The sequence below is a fragment of the Ictalurus punctatus genome, chromosome 5, assembly GCF_001660625.3.
Source record: "Ictalurus punctatus breed USDA103 chromosome 5, Coco_2.0, whole genome shotgun sequence".
Lineage (NCBI taxonomy): Eukaryota > Metazoa > Chordata > Actinopteri > Siluriformes > Ictaluridae > Ictalurus > Ictalurus punctatus.
Window position 1 is genome coordinate 25,866,676 of NC_030420.2, and position 13,791 is coordinate 25,880,466.

The 13,791-nt window shown below is 41.5% G+C and overlaps 1 protein-coding gene across 1 annotated transcript; it reads right to left on the reverse strand.

The window, feature by feature from the left end:
* Positions 1-297: 297 nt before the first annotated feature.
* Positions 298-12,706, reverse strand: adipor1b (adiponectin receptor 1b). Its single transcript, XM_017468491.3, has 8 exons — positions 12,348-12,706; positions 10,005-10,266; positions 9,651-9,788; positions 9,045-9,216; positions 8,542-8,728; positions 7,075-7,262; positions 2,272-2,465; positions 298-1,626 (listed from the first exon to the last, which is right to left on the reverse strand). Exons 2-8 carry the CDS (start codon positions 10,146-10,148, stop codon positions 1,498-1,500), a joined length of 1,152 nt encoding a protein of 383 aa, XP_017323980.1. The 5' UTR covers positions 10,149-10,266; positions 12,348-12,706; the 3' UTR covers positions 298-1,497.
* Positions 12,707-13,791: the final 1,085 nt, after the last annotated feature.

The following is a 13,791-nucleotide window of genomic DNA, read 5'->3' on the forward strand; positions in this document are numbered from 1 at the left end:
AAAAATAGAAGTAGCTAGATTAGCAAAATAGGTCATGTTAGTGGAGACTGTGGAGGCATATTATGACTTCATAAACAAAATAGGAGAATGTGATGGTAGCATTAGTAAAAAGATGCAAATTTGGGTTTCTGACACTTTTTTTTTTTTAAAAACAAAAAACAAAACAAAAACAATGACAACACAAATTGCTGTGCAACCATTAAGTCAGGAAGTTCACTAAACTGGATAAAGTGTGTGCATATACTATTTAAAAAAGAAAAGAAAAAAAGAAAAATCAAAGCCAGACATTGACCAAGGTAACATTTAAAAATTTATCTAGGAAAATTCCATTATGTCACAAACTCTACAGATTATTATATGAAAACATTTACAGCAGATGAAAGACGTTAATATTTTATACCTGTTCTCATAGTTCTAGATACCTGCACCGCCCCAAAAGACATAGCTACTGCTCTCAGACCCCGAGCATATTTATCCAACAGTGTGTATAGACTGAACAAGACAGGAAGAAGTAGCACTGTTCACACAACTCCCAGTGGTCTATGACTAAATGCCTCTCGAGATATAATTTTCCCCCTAGCAGTGTGACAGTGCCTTGAAAACTGAATTGTGAACAAATGCATAAACAAACTGTCCATGTTTTTTCAACCAAATACTCATCTACCATATATGTAGTTTTGCGTAATAACCATAAACAAGAATATACATTTCCCTGTATTGAGAAAAGAATGGGAAAAAAATTTTTTTGCTTTAAACTCACATATAATGGAAGTCTCGGGCAGTTGCCAAAAATGTATTTCTGCAGAACAGAAGGGAAAATTTGTGGTATTACTTTACCAACATAGGCAGAAACACAACTGCCCCAGTTCCCTTTTGGCATTTATACCACAAAACCATGAAAGAGAAACCGTGAAAGCATAAGCAAGTTGAGAAGTCATTCTCCCACATCTGTCTCATCCTAAGACCTTTATTATGAAGAATGTAACAGCAGTAGTTTTGAATGTACGATATCTCTATATATATATAGTCATGCAATTTACACATTTATTGTTGTACTGTACAACTGCTCCAAGACTTAAAAATGCTTTTCATTTATATAGCGCTTAAGGTTGCTGTAACATTATGACATTAAGTAAACAAGTTTCTCACTACAGGGAAACATGTTGCGATTCCTGCCTGTGGTAATCACACATATGCTACAGATGCCAGTCAACAGAGATTAAGGTTGAAAACCACTGGAGTATTCCATTAACTGAGTAGTAATCTTTACTTATTATGTCTTCAAGTATTACAACAATAAAACACATTGATGATTGTATAAACCTTTTAAAATATAGAGAACAATCTTAGGACAGTTCTTGATCAGTGAGCGCAGGGTAGGCAGTGGAGTACAATAGCTCTTTCCAAACACAACTGATCTAGAAATGTTCAAAAACCCTCATCAGTTCAGTGCTGACGTGATGAGTGGAAAGCAAGCGGAGAGAAGGATGGTGTTGCTTAGAGGAGGGAGTCATCTGTACAGCCTCCTCCCAGGCCGTGGCGGAACTCCTGCAGGTTGGAGATGCCGTAGAAGTGAATAAATGCTGCAGCCACCACCAACACGTGGAAAATTTGATGAGACTGGAACTGAGAGAGATACAGCGAGAGAGAGAGAAAGAGAGAGAGAAAGAGAGAGAGAGAGAGAGAGAGAGAGAGAGAGAGAGAGAGAGAGAGAGAGAGAGAGAGAGATACAGCAAGAGAGAGAGAGAGAGAGAGAGAGATACAGCAAGAGAGAGAGAGAGAGAGAGAGAGAGAGAGAGAGATACAGCAAGAGAGAGAGAGAGAGAGAGAGAGAGAGAGAGAGAGAGATACAGCAAGAGAGAGAGAGAGAGAGAGAGAGAGATACAGCGTGAGAGAGAGAGAAAAGGAGAGAGAGAGAGAGAGAGAGAGAGAGAGATACAGCAAGAGAGAGAGAGAGCGAGAGAGAGAGATACAGTGTGAGAGAGAGAGAGAGAGAGAGAGAGAGAGAGAGAGAGAGAGAGAGAGAGAGAGAGAGAGAGAAAATCATTAGCACTTGAGACATCATCTCAAACCAGGCCATAGCTACGAGTTCCAGTGCGGTCATAAGTTTGGTTACGAATTACAACAAGAAATGGTTTTATGGCTTAATGTTTGACTTGATGTTCACAGAAATAAATGAGAAATAAGAGGTACAATGATAAATGTACTGTGACTAACTGTTTGACACCAGTTTACAAAAGCAAGATAGCGATCCCCAGAATAGTGCCTTACCCAGATATCGCATTTCCCAGGAAAGAAGCGTTCAGGGATGCGTGCTGCATACAGACCAGCTCCAGTGATGTACATGGCGCCCATTAGGATAAACCAGCCCATTTGGCCCACTGTTGTTGCCTTCACAAAGCCCTCAGCGATGGTGAAGTGCATTGTGGGAATGATGCCACTTAGTCCAAGGCCAAGGAATACACCTGAGCACGTTAACAAGAAAAGTAGAAAGGCAGCATGAATTTCACAGATAGCTGGATATGACTGGTACAGTAAACTGGATGCTCGTACATAATACAGGCGATCTCCATTAATAAAGAGAACTTCTGGCCTCTGTTCGGTCTCTCCAACTAGCAGCTTCCTGTGCTCTGAGATTCCTGTGTTCCTGAGAATCTGCAGGTACTTACCAAGGAAAACTCACCTCTACGTTTTATTGTATGTAAAGCACGTGATGAACTTATCGTAACATGTTCACAACACTAGATAAGATGCATTATACACTAGATAAGATGCATTATATTCCTGTTTGATATACATCCCTGCTATAGAAGGTGCTCTCTACTGAAATGAGCACACAAGACTATTTGTTACGTACATGGATGTTAGTGTGCATGTGTCTGTGTTTGTTTGCTTGCTGCCTAGTTTCGCTCTCTTCTTGAATGTCAGTCATCATTACCGCTGGGTCAATCAACCATAGAGATGTGCCTGAAAGAGGAGGAGAACTGTCTTTAAAGCATGCATTGCGGCGACGGCTGAGCCAGCCAATTTGGCTCTCCCAAAAGCACCCTGTTTATCGGCTTAGTTCTCCATTTGTTTTCTCGGTGATTGCATTTAGTGTGCTTTGCTATGCCTCTGTGTTTTGCACTAACTGTTTCTGCTATTTGTTCTGTTTGCCCATGTCATGTTGATGTTTGCTATGTTAGTGTTGTATTGTCTGTCTAGCTACACATCACGTGATGCAACCCTAGGGAGGATGAATAGGTCAGCAGGTGCACACACATACATAACCCTCATGTTGGAATTTCTCTATTTTTGTAGGAATTTTTCTTTGAAAACGCATAAGGGAGAATAGTAGCTAGTATTATCTCGGCAGTTAGGTAAGAGGGTGAAGAAAGAGTAGGGTGTAGAAGTGTATCTTATGTTATTTCCTTATTTTGCCATCTAGTTCTCTCCCTAAAGAGGGCGATCTCCTACACTGGTTGTCTTTCAACTTGCCACTATTGAAGATTCTTTACAAAGTGCCTTCTGTGTGAACTGTGTATATTGTAACAAATCCTTTAAGTGTACCCCAGTTCCAGAGTCTCTTCATTCTCCACCGACCCAGCTGTTCATCATCATCTCCAGCTCACGTTACTAACCCTGCACTATTCCCCTAAGCCAGAGTCCAAACTTAGCAGGGCCGTAACACTATTATAGTTTTCCCCGGTCTAAAACCTACCAGCAGACCGACGCCACTGCTCTGAGAACACAACCACTTAAAGATTCTTATTCAAATACTGTAGCAAAATTAACTAGGAATAAAACCACTACAGAAACATGCACATTATATAGCAGCAAGGATTTCATGAATTTTTTCACTGGCAAATTATTAGACAAAAAATTCAGACTATTAATTTAAAACCAGACAGTTTTATAACCAACTCTGTAGATGATTATACAGCAATATCAGATCAATGATTAGAATGTTTGACTCCCCTTAGAGAAACCGAACTAATTTCATTAATTTCTTCATCAAAATCATCAACTTGAATACTGGATCCCTTACCTACATGTTTCTTCAAAACAGATTATTCCCCTTCTAAATATGATCAATTCTTCCATTAGCACTGGCTGTATATCTAAATCCTTCAAACTAGCTGTTATCAAAGCCCTGATTCAAAAACCTGACCTCGACCCTGTCAATTGTCCAGCTATAGGCCAATATCAAATCTCCCCTTTATCTCCAAGATCTTAGAAAAGGTTGTAGCACAGCAGCTATGCTCGTACGTACATAGGGATAACCTTTATGAAATCAGTCAGGATTTAGGTCTCATCATAGCACAGAGACAGCGCTGGTTAAAGTGGTAAATAAACTACTACTGGCCTCTCAGGGTTGCGTGTCCTTGCTCGTGTTGCTTGACCTTAGCTCAGCTTTTGATCATACCATTTTCCTTAATGGACAAGAAAACGTTGTTGGCATTTAGGGAACGGTCCTCTCCTGGTTCAGGTCTTATTTGACTGATCGCCATCGGTTTGTGTATGTAAATGGAGACACCTCTGTGCATACTGAGGTACAATTTTAGGCCCACTTTTTACTTTATATATGCTACCTCTGTTTCAAATTATTCCTATACATGGAATTAGCTTCCACTGTTATGCTGATGACACAAAGTTGTATGTTTTAGCAAAGCCAGATGACACAACAATTTAATAAAGTTGAGCAATGTGTCAAGGACATTAGACATTGGATGCTTATTAACTTCCTTTTACTTAATTCCGACAAGACAGACGTACTTGTGCTAGGACCATGTGCAGCTAGAAGTAAGGGCTCCGATTACATAGTAACTCTGGATGACCTTTGTTTCATCATATGCAGCAGTTAAAGACCTTGGTGTGATTACTAACTCCAGTCTTTCATTTGATGCTCATGTGGATAATATTACGAGGATAGCCTTCTTTCATCTCAGAAATATGAGATCACTATACAATGCAGAAAAATTTGTTCACCTCTAGGTTGGATTGTTGTAATGCCTTACTGTCTGGATGTTCCAGTAGGAGCATAAACAAACTCCAGTTAGTCCAGAATGCAGCTGCAAGAGTCCTTATTAGAACCAGAAGATACAACCACATCACCCCTACCTTATCTACATTGCATTGGCTCCCAGTAAAATTCCACATTGATTATAAAATACTATTATTGACCTATAAAGCACTGAATGGTCTCGCGGCACAGTACTTGAGCGAACTTTTGGTCTTTTATGATCCGCCACTCCTACTTCGGTCAAAAAGTACAGGCTATCTGTTGGTATCTCAATTAATGAAGGCTACAGCAGGGGAAGAGCTTTCTCTTACAAAGCCCGACAGTTATGGAACAGCTTTCCATTTAGTGTTTGGGACTCCGACACAGTCTCAGTCGAGGCTGAAAACTTTGTTTAGCCAAACCTTTTGTGAATAGCTTTTTTTCTTGGGCAAGGGAGCAAATCTAGAGAGCTCAAAGGCATAGAGTTGTGGTGAACTGAGATGTTTGGATGCTGTCGCCCCCTTACTTTCACTTGTTCACTCAGGTTTGTTGATGGTGGAGTGGCTGGCTGCATTATGTCCCAGGGCGCCCTCATGTCTGTGTTCCCTCCTGGCTCTCCCTTTTAGTTATACTGTCATAGCGAGTCCCTGCTTGAACTCATGCAAAGTACATTGTCCTTAACCATTAGAGAACAATAAGCATACCTAATAATCTCTCCTTCTCTCTCTTTTTTCTGTCCAGCACATGATGCTCCTGAGATGCCAGTGATCCTGGCCCTTCCTGCTCTCGGGACCTGCCTGATCCATCCTGATGCCCTACTTCTCGTTGGGAGTTCTTATTAGTTGGAAGTTACGTGTTGCTGCTGAGGATGGCCCCACATGGTGCAGCCTGGAGGTCACTAGGATTGCTGAGCATGGTACCACTTAAAAAGCATAAAGATGGCTTTGGACCTCAATTCATGTGAACAGTTATGCTATGATGGTCAGGACTACAATTGCTATTATAGCCTCAGCACTGTAATTACCACAAACAGTTTTGTACTTAAGCCTCCATCACTGAACAGTGGAGAAGTTCAACAAAACAGACTTCATGTAAAAACTCTAATGAATTCCTGGTTACACAACTGCACTATTTGACCATGTAGTATAAGCGCATTTATAGAAGGGACTTATTTATAATCACACAATCCGTTGATACCCACATGAGGATGGGCTCCCTTTTGAGACTAGTTCCTCTCAAGGTTTCTCCCTAATATCGTCTCAGGGAGTTTCTCTGCACCACCGTCAATTCTGGCTTGCTCATTAGGGACAAATTCATAAATTTAAAACTTACATATTTCTGTAAAGCTGCTTTGGGACAATGTCCATTGGTAAACATACTATACAAATAAAACTGAATTGAACTTAAGGGCAACATGAAATAGAAATGTTTCCCCACAACATGACGCATTTCTGTGCGAAAATGCATATTTAGGTGGGCAGGACTTAGCTTTTATCCATAACAATTGGACTGGTGTATAAAACGGGTGCATTCTAGATCTACACACCAGCCTGCAGGCAACCGTATGGGAAACACTTGCCTCCCACAACCAGCGGCAAGCTCATTAAAGGTGGCGGAAGAAATCCTGCTAGTGCAAGATGGTTTGTTACGGCAAAATATTGCCTAAAGCGAACACTATTAACCTTCAGTACTTAGGCCAGACATGTAGAAATTAAGTGCTGCAGACTCTTACGATTCTCAGTTACTAAAGTTTTCATAAAAATTTAATCAATATTTGTAAGGGACATTCATATCTGAAAAAAAAACCCCCAACCCTAATTATATTATGTACAGGTGCATCGCAAAATTTTTTAAAACTTAGAAGCCCTGACTAAGTATTGTGTGCATAAATTAACATAGGTCGACATGCACCTGTATATAACGTTATGAACAATATAATTTTGAGAGCACCTTTGATTCTTTTAAACTTCTCAATACATATGTCTATTATAAGATGTGTGCATGTTGTTACTGCAGAAGTGAGCGGTAAGTGCTTCATTGTGTGCAGACTGCTGTCAGGTATATATTAAGTGTGTATTGAGTCAGCACCTCACCTGCACGTGTAGGTCTGTGGCGTGGAGTGGCGAAGCGATCCCACTGTGCCACAATGATGGCGGAGATGCCCAGCACACACACCACAGAGAGGTATATGAGGCGTGGCTGCGGAGAGCAGTAAAACGAGTAGTAGAGCCACGGCACAAATGAGCCCATTATCAGCAGAGCTATACCGGAGTAATCCAACCTAAACATAGGCAAAAGTCAAAAGGTTATGCATAAATATGCGGTCGGAAAAATCAGCGTAGTATTTACAGTGTACAGTGGACTGCTCATTGACGGCATGCATCAGAACCAAACAAACAAAAAAAAAAAGTTGCAGCTGCAAGTAGTTTTTAGTGTTAAGCAGATGGGAACAAGGGGTCAGATTTGGAGCCCGCTGGGCAAACAAAGGCCATGTTCATTAACATGTTACTGTGCTGGCAGCCTGCATGGTACTGTGCAATATATTTACCACATTCATTCATCTTCAGTAACTGCTTTATCCTGGTTATGGCCATTTAAGTGAGTGGTTTAAGTTACTAAACTTATTTCTATTTTGAGAAATGAAACCAAGAAATTCACAAGCAGGCACAAACAAAAATAACACATCTCCAGTGTGATATTAAACATAGTAAACTTTGCTAGGATGTCTGATTCTAATTATACAAATTGGTGTTAGAATACATAAACTGTATGTTTATGAAAACTCATTAGTGACGTACGGAAAACACCCATGTTCTGTACCGCTTATCCTTCACAGGATTGTGGGGAGCCTGGAGCCTATCCCAGGGGACACTCTGGATGGGGTGCCAACCCATCACAGGGCACAATCGGACGCACACCCATTCACACACTACGGACAATTTAGAGATGCCAATCAACCTACAGTGCATATCTTTGGACTGGGGGAGGAAACCCAAGTACCCGGAGGAAACCCCTGAAGCATGTCGAGAACAGAAATGCTGGGTGCACACAGGACTTGAAGGCTCCCAACAACGGAGGTGCGAGGCAAACATGCTAACCACTAAGCCACTTCCCCATACAGAAAACACCACATAGAAACGCAAAGCCTTCAATGTACTTCAATGTAATTCCATCATTTGAGCTCTTTACTGAAAACCAAATAACCAGGGGCCTTTTTCAGGGTTTTTTTTCCTTCAAGAATTAAACACTACCTGGTTTTAATAGCAACCATGTGTGTTATTTAGCTGCAGTATAATTAGATAGATTTATTAAACAAATAACTGACAATATGACCATGCTAACTGAAAACAGATGAGGACATGTGGGGTTTTGTATCATTATTATCCCTAGATCCTGGCTTTTTATGAGGGAAAACATATAGAAATACATTCATGTGTTTGAACGGCTTGAAATCACCATTTTCAGTAGCACCTTTACATCTGAAATATACCAAATTAAAGATAAAGCATGCATAAATGAACGAGTTCAAGTTTTCATCTAAGACAGACACGGAGACTCACTTAGAGAATGTTCTGGACACTTTCTCTGAGTGACAGTAGACAGTGTGGAAGAGCCAGGAGAAGCAGAGACAGAGCACAGCACCCAGGAAAAACATCCCTAGCACCACTTTCTCCTGCAGAGGAGCCATGAACGACACATTTGGCCGCAGCATGGTCAGAGTGCCCAGACACAGAAACAGGATCAGACCTGTGGAGGGGAAACGACAACACATCAGATGTTACTGCATTTTTACAGCAGGAATCATGTAATTATGCATCTACAGAATTTAGTCCTGAGGATTCCTAAGCCATGATGTCAAGTGTTCTCAAATTTTAATGAAAAAAAAACAAACAAAAAAAAAACAACAACTTTATACTATAATAAACACAAAGTCACACATTTGACCATAATACTGACCATAAAACTGAGTGTCTCAGTTAGGAAATAAAAGGCATGTTTAATAATATTTAACATCAGCTGTAAATTAATAACTGCTAAGAAACACACAATCATAGGAACAGACCCAGTAAATGTGTCCAGATGTTCCCCGTTTCTGTATGGATCCTGAAGATGCTTCCAAAGCAGGCTCGGAAAGATGGCATGGGTGGCCGGTGACCGTGAAGTAGGTAGTCATTATCCTTTAGCCAGTCCGGAAGCAAGTGGAAAGGAATCACTCGCCAGCGCCCTTCCCATACCTAGTAATAACATCAACCACAGGACAAGTGCTAAATTCTATTCATATGCATCAGCCACACAAACTAGGAACTGATCAATTTCACCATCACACATGCACTGCTAACCTGGAGGCCAAAGAATGCCCAGCTTCCTTTCTGTGAAACTAATAACATTAGTGGAATGTACATAGTTAAAGGACTGCTTTTGGATGAGCACACCTAGCCTAAAGAATATATACTATGGTCCAAAACAGTCCACTACCATGAACTATTTCATCATTGAAACTCTCCGGGTGGGCGAGATGGCCGCCTTCTCTCCTCAGTCGATCAAGAGTGATATTAGGCATATTGTATGACTTCATGTGTTTCAGACGAAGCAATGTTCTGTGATAGGAGATAAGGTGGAAATGACATTCAGGCTTTTGGGTAATGACGACAGACTTAAATGTGTTTACCTTGTGTACAAACTCTTCCATTTTCTCCATGGCATGGTGAGCCTGCAAAGGCAATGTGACCATGCGCAAGTCATCCTCCTCGTCATTGTTATCTTCCACCTCCTCCTCCTCCTCCTCACTCGGGTAAGCTGCTGCACCCTGTCGACATAAAGGAAGTTAAATATAGAAAGCCATCTGTAATGCCGAAGATGCCTCGGAATCTGCCTTTGACAGAAACGTGTAAAGAATATTATTTCTGGGTTTGACACAGTTCATCTATTTATGCATTGGATTCAACCATATTAGTATAACGATAACCATGACCGCTGTCCCTCTTTCAGTCCATGCGTCTCATTTAGCAGGAATGGCACTCACTCTGGGTTTAGTCGAGGCTTCTGGACTGTTCAGCAGCGGTCCGAGCTCAGTGAGCTCCATATCCTCCACATTCTTCTCGTCCTCTGAGACCCGGCACTCGGCATCGCTGCTGGAGCCGTTGCTGCCATGGTGTTGCGTTGTCATGGGAAGACAAACCTAAAGCTCCCCAAAGGCCCCACCTTACCCCACAGCCAAAGATCAAAGTCCTGTGATCCTATCCACAGATCCTTTAATGGAGAACCGGCGTAACAGCGAAGCAATCCTTATGAAATCAGACACAAATGAACATAGTTGGATTTATTGTCAAACAATATATGAAGATGAACCAGATAAAAGTGCTGACCTATTTATAATGCGGGAGAGAGCTGGACAGAAATTCAATACGACACAAATATCGTCATAAAATAAAGTCCACTTTTCTGAGAATACTGCAGCTATCGTCCGTATATTTACACCGCTCAGATATAAAATTAAAAACACTGGCAGGTGAGGTGAATAACATCGATTATCTCATTACATTGGCACCTGTCAAGGAGTGGTATATATTAGCCAGCAAGTGAACAGTCAGTTTTCAAAGTTCATGAGTTGGAGGCAGGAAAAATGGGCAAGTGTAAGTATCTGAGCGACTTTGACAAGGGCCAAATTGTGATGATGAGACGACAGAGTCAGCGCATCTCCAAAACAGCAGGCCTTGTGGGGTGTCCCTGGTATGCAGTGGTTAGAACCTACCAAAAGGGGTCCAAGGATAGACAAACAGTGAACCAGCGACAGGGTCATGGGCACCCAAGGCTCACTGATGCGTTTGGGAAGAGAAGGATAGCCCGTCTGGTCTGATCCCATCCCAACGAAGAGCTACAGTTGTGCAAATTGCTGAAAAAGTTAATGCTGGCTATGATAGAAATGTGTCAGAACACACAGAGCACTTTGTAAGGAGCTACGTAACCACAGACTGGTCAGAGTGCCCATGTTGACCCCTGTCCACTTCCGAAAGCACCTACAATGGGCACACGAGCATGGAGTGATGGAAGAAGGTGGCCTGGTCTGAAGACCATCATGTGGATGGCCACGTGCCTGTGCGTTGTTTACCTGGGGAAGAGATAGCACCAGGATGCATTGTGGAAAGTAGGCAAGCCGGCAGAGGAAGTGTCATGCTCTGGGCAATGTTCTGCTGGGAAACCTTGGGTCCTTGCATTCATGTGAATGTTACTTTGACACCTACCTAAACATTGTTGCAGATCAAGAACACCCCTTTATGGCAACAGTATTCCCTAATAGCAGTGGCCTCTTTCAGCAAGATAATGCACCCTGCCACACTGTAAAAATTGTTCAGGAATGGGTTGAGGAACATGACAAAGAGTTCAAAATGTTGACTTGACCTCCAAATTCCCCAGATCTCAATCCAATCGAGCATGTGTGAGATGTGCTGGTCAAACAATTCTGCTCCATGGAGGCCCGACCTAACAGCTTACAGGGCTTAAAGGATCTGCTGCTAACATCAGAGCTGTTACACAATATTAGGCAGGTGGTTTTTATGTTATGGCTGATTGGTGAATTACACGATATTATAATTACGGTAATTAAAAGCTGATGACTTGGAGATTCTACTCCAAGCTTTCGGGGATGTCACCCACTGTCAAGTCAATGTTTACTGTAATTACAGAATTCCAGTATACATGATCACACTATTTGATCTCTGATGCCTTTATGCATGTCATATAAAATTATCTGATGGTTAAATCCATTCTTATCTGCTGTTCTCTTGTCTATGGTCAATACATTTTGCATACATTTTGAAATTCTGATCAAAACCTTAGGCCTTAAACCTGACATTATGATCAGATCTATCCTGTAAATCCAATCTGATCTGTTGGTATTTGTGCTGGCTGATAAATTACTACATCAGACAATCTTTGTTTTTTTAATTTCCCTAAAGTAGCCACTAATTCTATCCTGACCCGTTATCAGAAACCCAGACGATGTACACTATATTTTGCTGCCGATGTATTTGATCCTCGGTTTGTTTACGTGGCAGAACCCGTTTTTCCAGCCGTTTAAATTGGGGGCGAAGGTAAAATTAGCCAGCTACAGCAAGCAAATACTTGTTTACATACTCTCAATGTCAAACTGAACGATGACAACATTTTAACTAGTAGATACTTCATGTTAGCTTTGCTTTCTGACTCAACCCAGCACATCATTATACCACACTGTATATGTAACCGGTTTGTTGGTTAATACTGCGAGCGATCCACTTTCAGGCTGTGCAAAAATAAATAAATAAATAAATAAATAAATCTAACTCATATCACAGAAGAGGGTATTGTTGCTAGTCACTTCCCATACCTGTTCAGGGTTCCTGATAGTCGCGGCAGGATTTATTTAAGCTTTAAGTCAACTAGTGCAGGCAAAAAAGACAAGATGGCCAGTTAGCAGGCTATAGTGCTAACTCCTCGTTAAGCTACGCAAGCTAACAATTATTAAACCAGATGATCTCTCTGTGCTCCAAATCAATCAAACTTTACTGGCGAGGTCGGATCTAGAGCTCTAAAACACGAATGTCTTCTTTTTGTCTGCATGTGGTGTTTAACCAGGTCCGGTATGCTTTATTATAAGCCTGACTATAAGACAGTAATGATTAACTAGCCTAGCTGGCCTACCGAGAGACGTTCTTCCGGGAATAGTCAGTCTGCAGGGTTGCCAGATCCGCTCGACATAATCCTCTCAATGTCCATCGTCTTTTATACCGCTTATCCTTCAGGGTCTCAGGAGCATGGGGCACAAGACGGGGTACACCGATCCAGGGTGTATCGCCAATCCATCGCAGGGCACAATCACACACACATTCTTTCACCTATTCATACACCTATTCATACAGTACGGACACTTTGGACATGACAATCATGTCTACCATCCATGTCTTTGGACTTGGTGGAGGAAACTGGAGTACCCGGATGAACCCAAGCAGCACAGAGAACATGCAAACCCCGCACATACAGGGCTGCAGCAGGAATCGAACCCCCGACCCTGGCGGTGTGAGGCTAGCCACTAATCCACCTTGCACCCCCAACACATGTGATACATGTAACGTAATTAATAGCAATGATAATTGTTTATCATCACTTCTATAATTTTATATTTTAAAAGACATAGTACGTATTTTGCCATCATAGTATATATTTTGGCGATATATTTGCAGCCTTATATGCACACTTGCTGTAAGTATAATTCTTATAATTATAGATTAATTATGCTATATGCTATTAATATATCAATATATGTTATTAATATATACAAAGCGCTGACACTGGTGACCTTTCATAAATGTTAAGTATACACCTTCTTACAGTAAACTTCACAGTTTCAATAAGGGTGAAAGGTGGTTTAGTGGTTAGCACATTTGCCTCACACCTCCAGGGTCAGGGGGTACGATTCCCACCGTGGCCCTGTGTTTGCATGTGGGGGTTTCCACTGGGTACTCCGGTTTCCTCCATATGATAGGCGGATTGGCATGTCCAAAGTGTCCATAGTGCATGAATGGGTGTGTGAATGTGTATGTGTTTGTGTGCCCTGCGATGGATTGACACACTGTCCATGGTGTATCCCGCCTTGTGCCTGATGCTCCCTGGGATAGGCTCCAGGTTTCCCTGTGACCCTGAAAAGGATTAAGCAGTGTAGAAGATGGATGGATGGATGGATTTTGTGAATTGTCGCCTATACTCTAGTCCCTGTGAATGAGTTGAAGTGATGATGTATTTGAACAAGAGCGTTAATCTAAGTCCTGTGATTT

Bases quoted from the DNA above. Each gene is read 5' to 3' on its own strand.
- adipor1b (XM_017468491.3), bottom strand. From the start codon at position 10,148: ATGACAACGCAACACCATGGCAGCAACGGCTCCAGCAGCGATGCCGAG. The intron at 8,729-9,044 runs GTCTGTTCCTAT...TCCCCTCCACAG, and splicing joins CATCTGGACACATTTACTGG to GTCTGATCCTGTTTCTGTGT. The intron at 1,627-2,271 runs GTAAGGCACTAT...TATCTCTCTCAG, and splicing joins CTGGGAAATGCGATATCTGG to TTCCAGTCTCATCAAATTTT.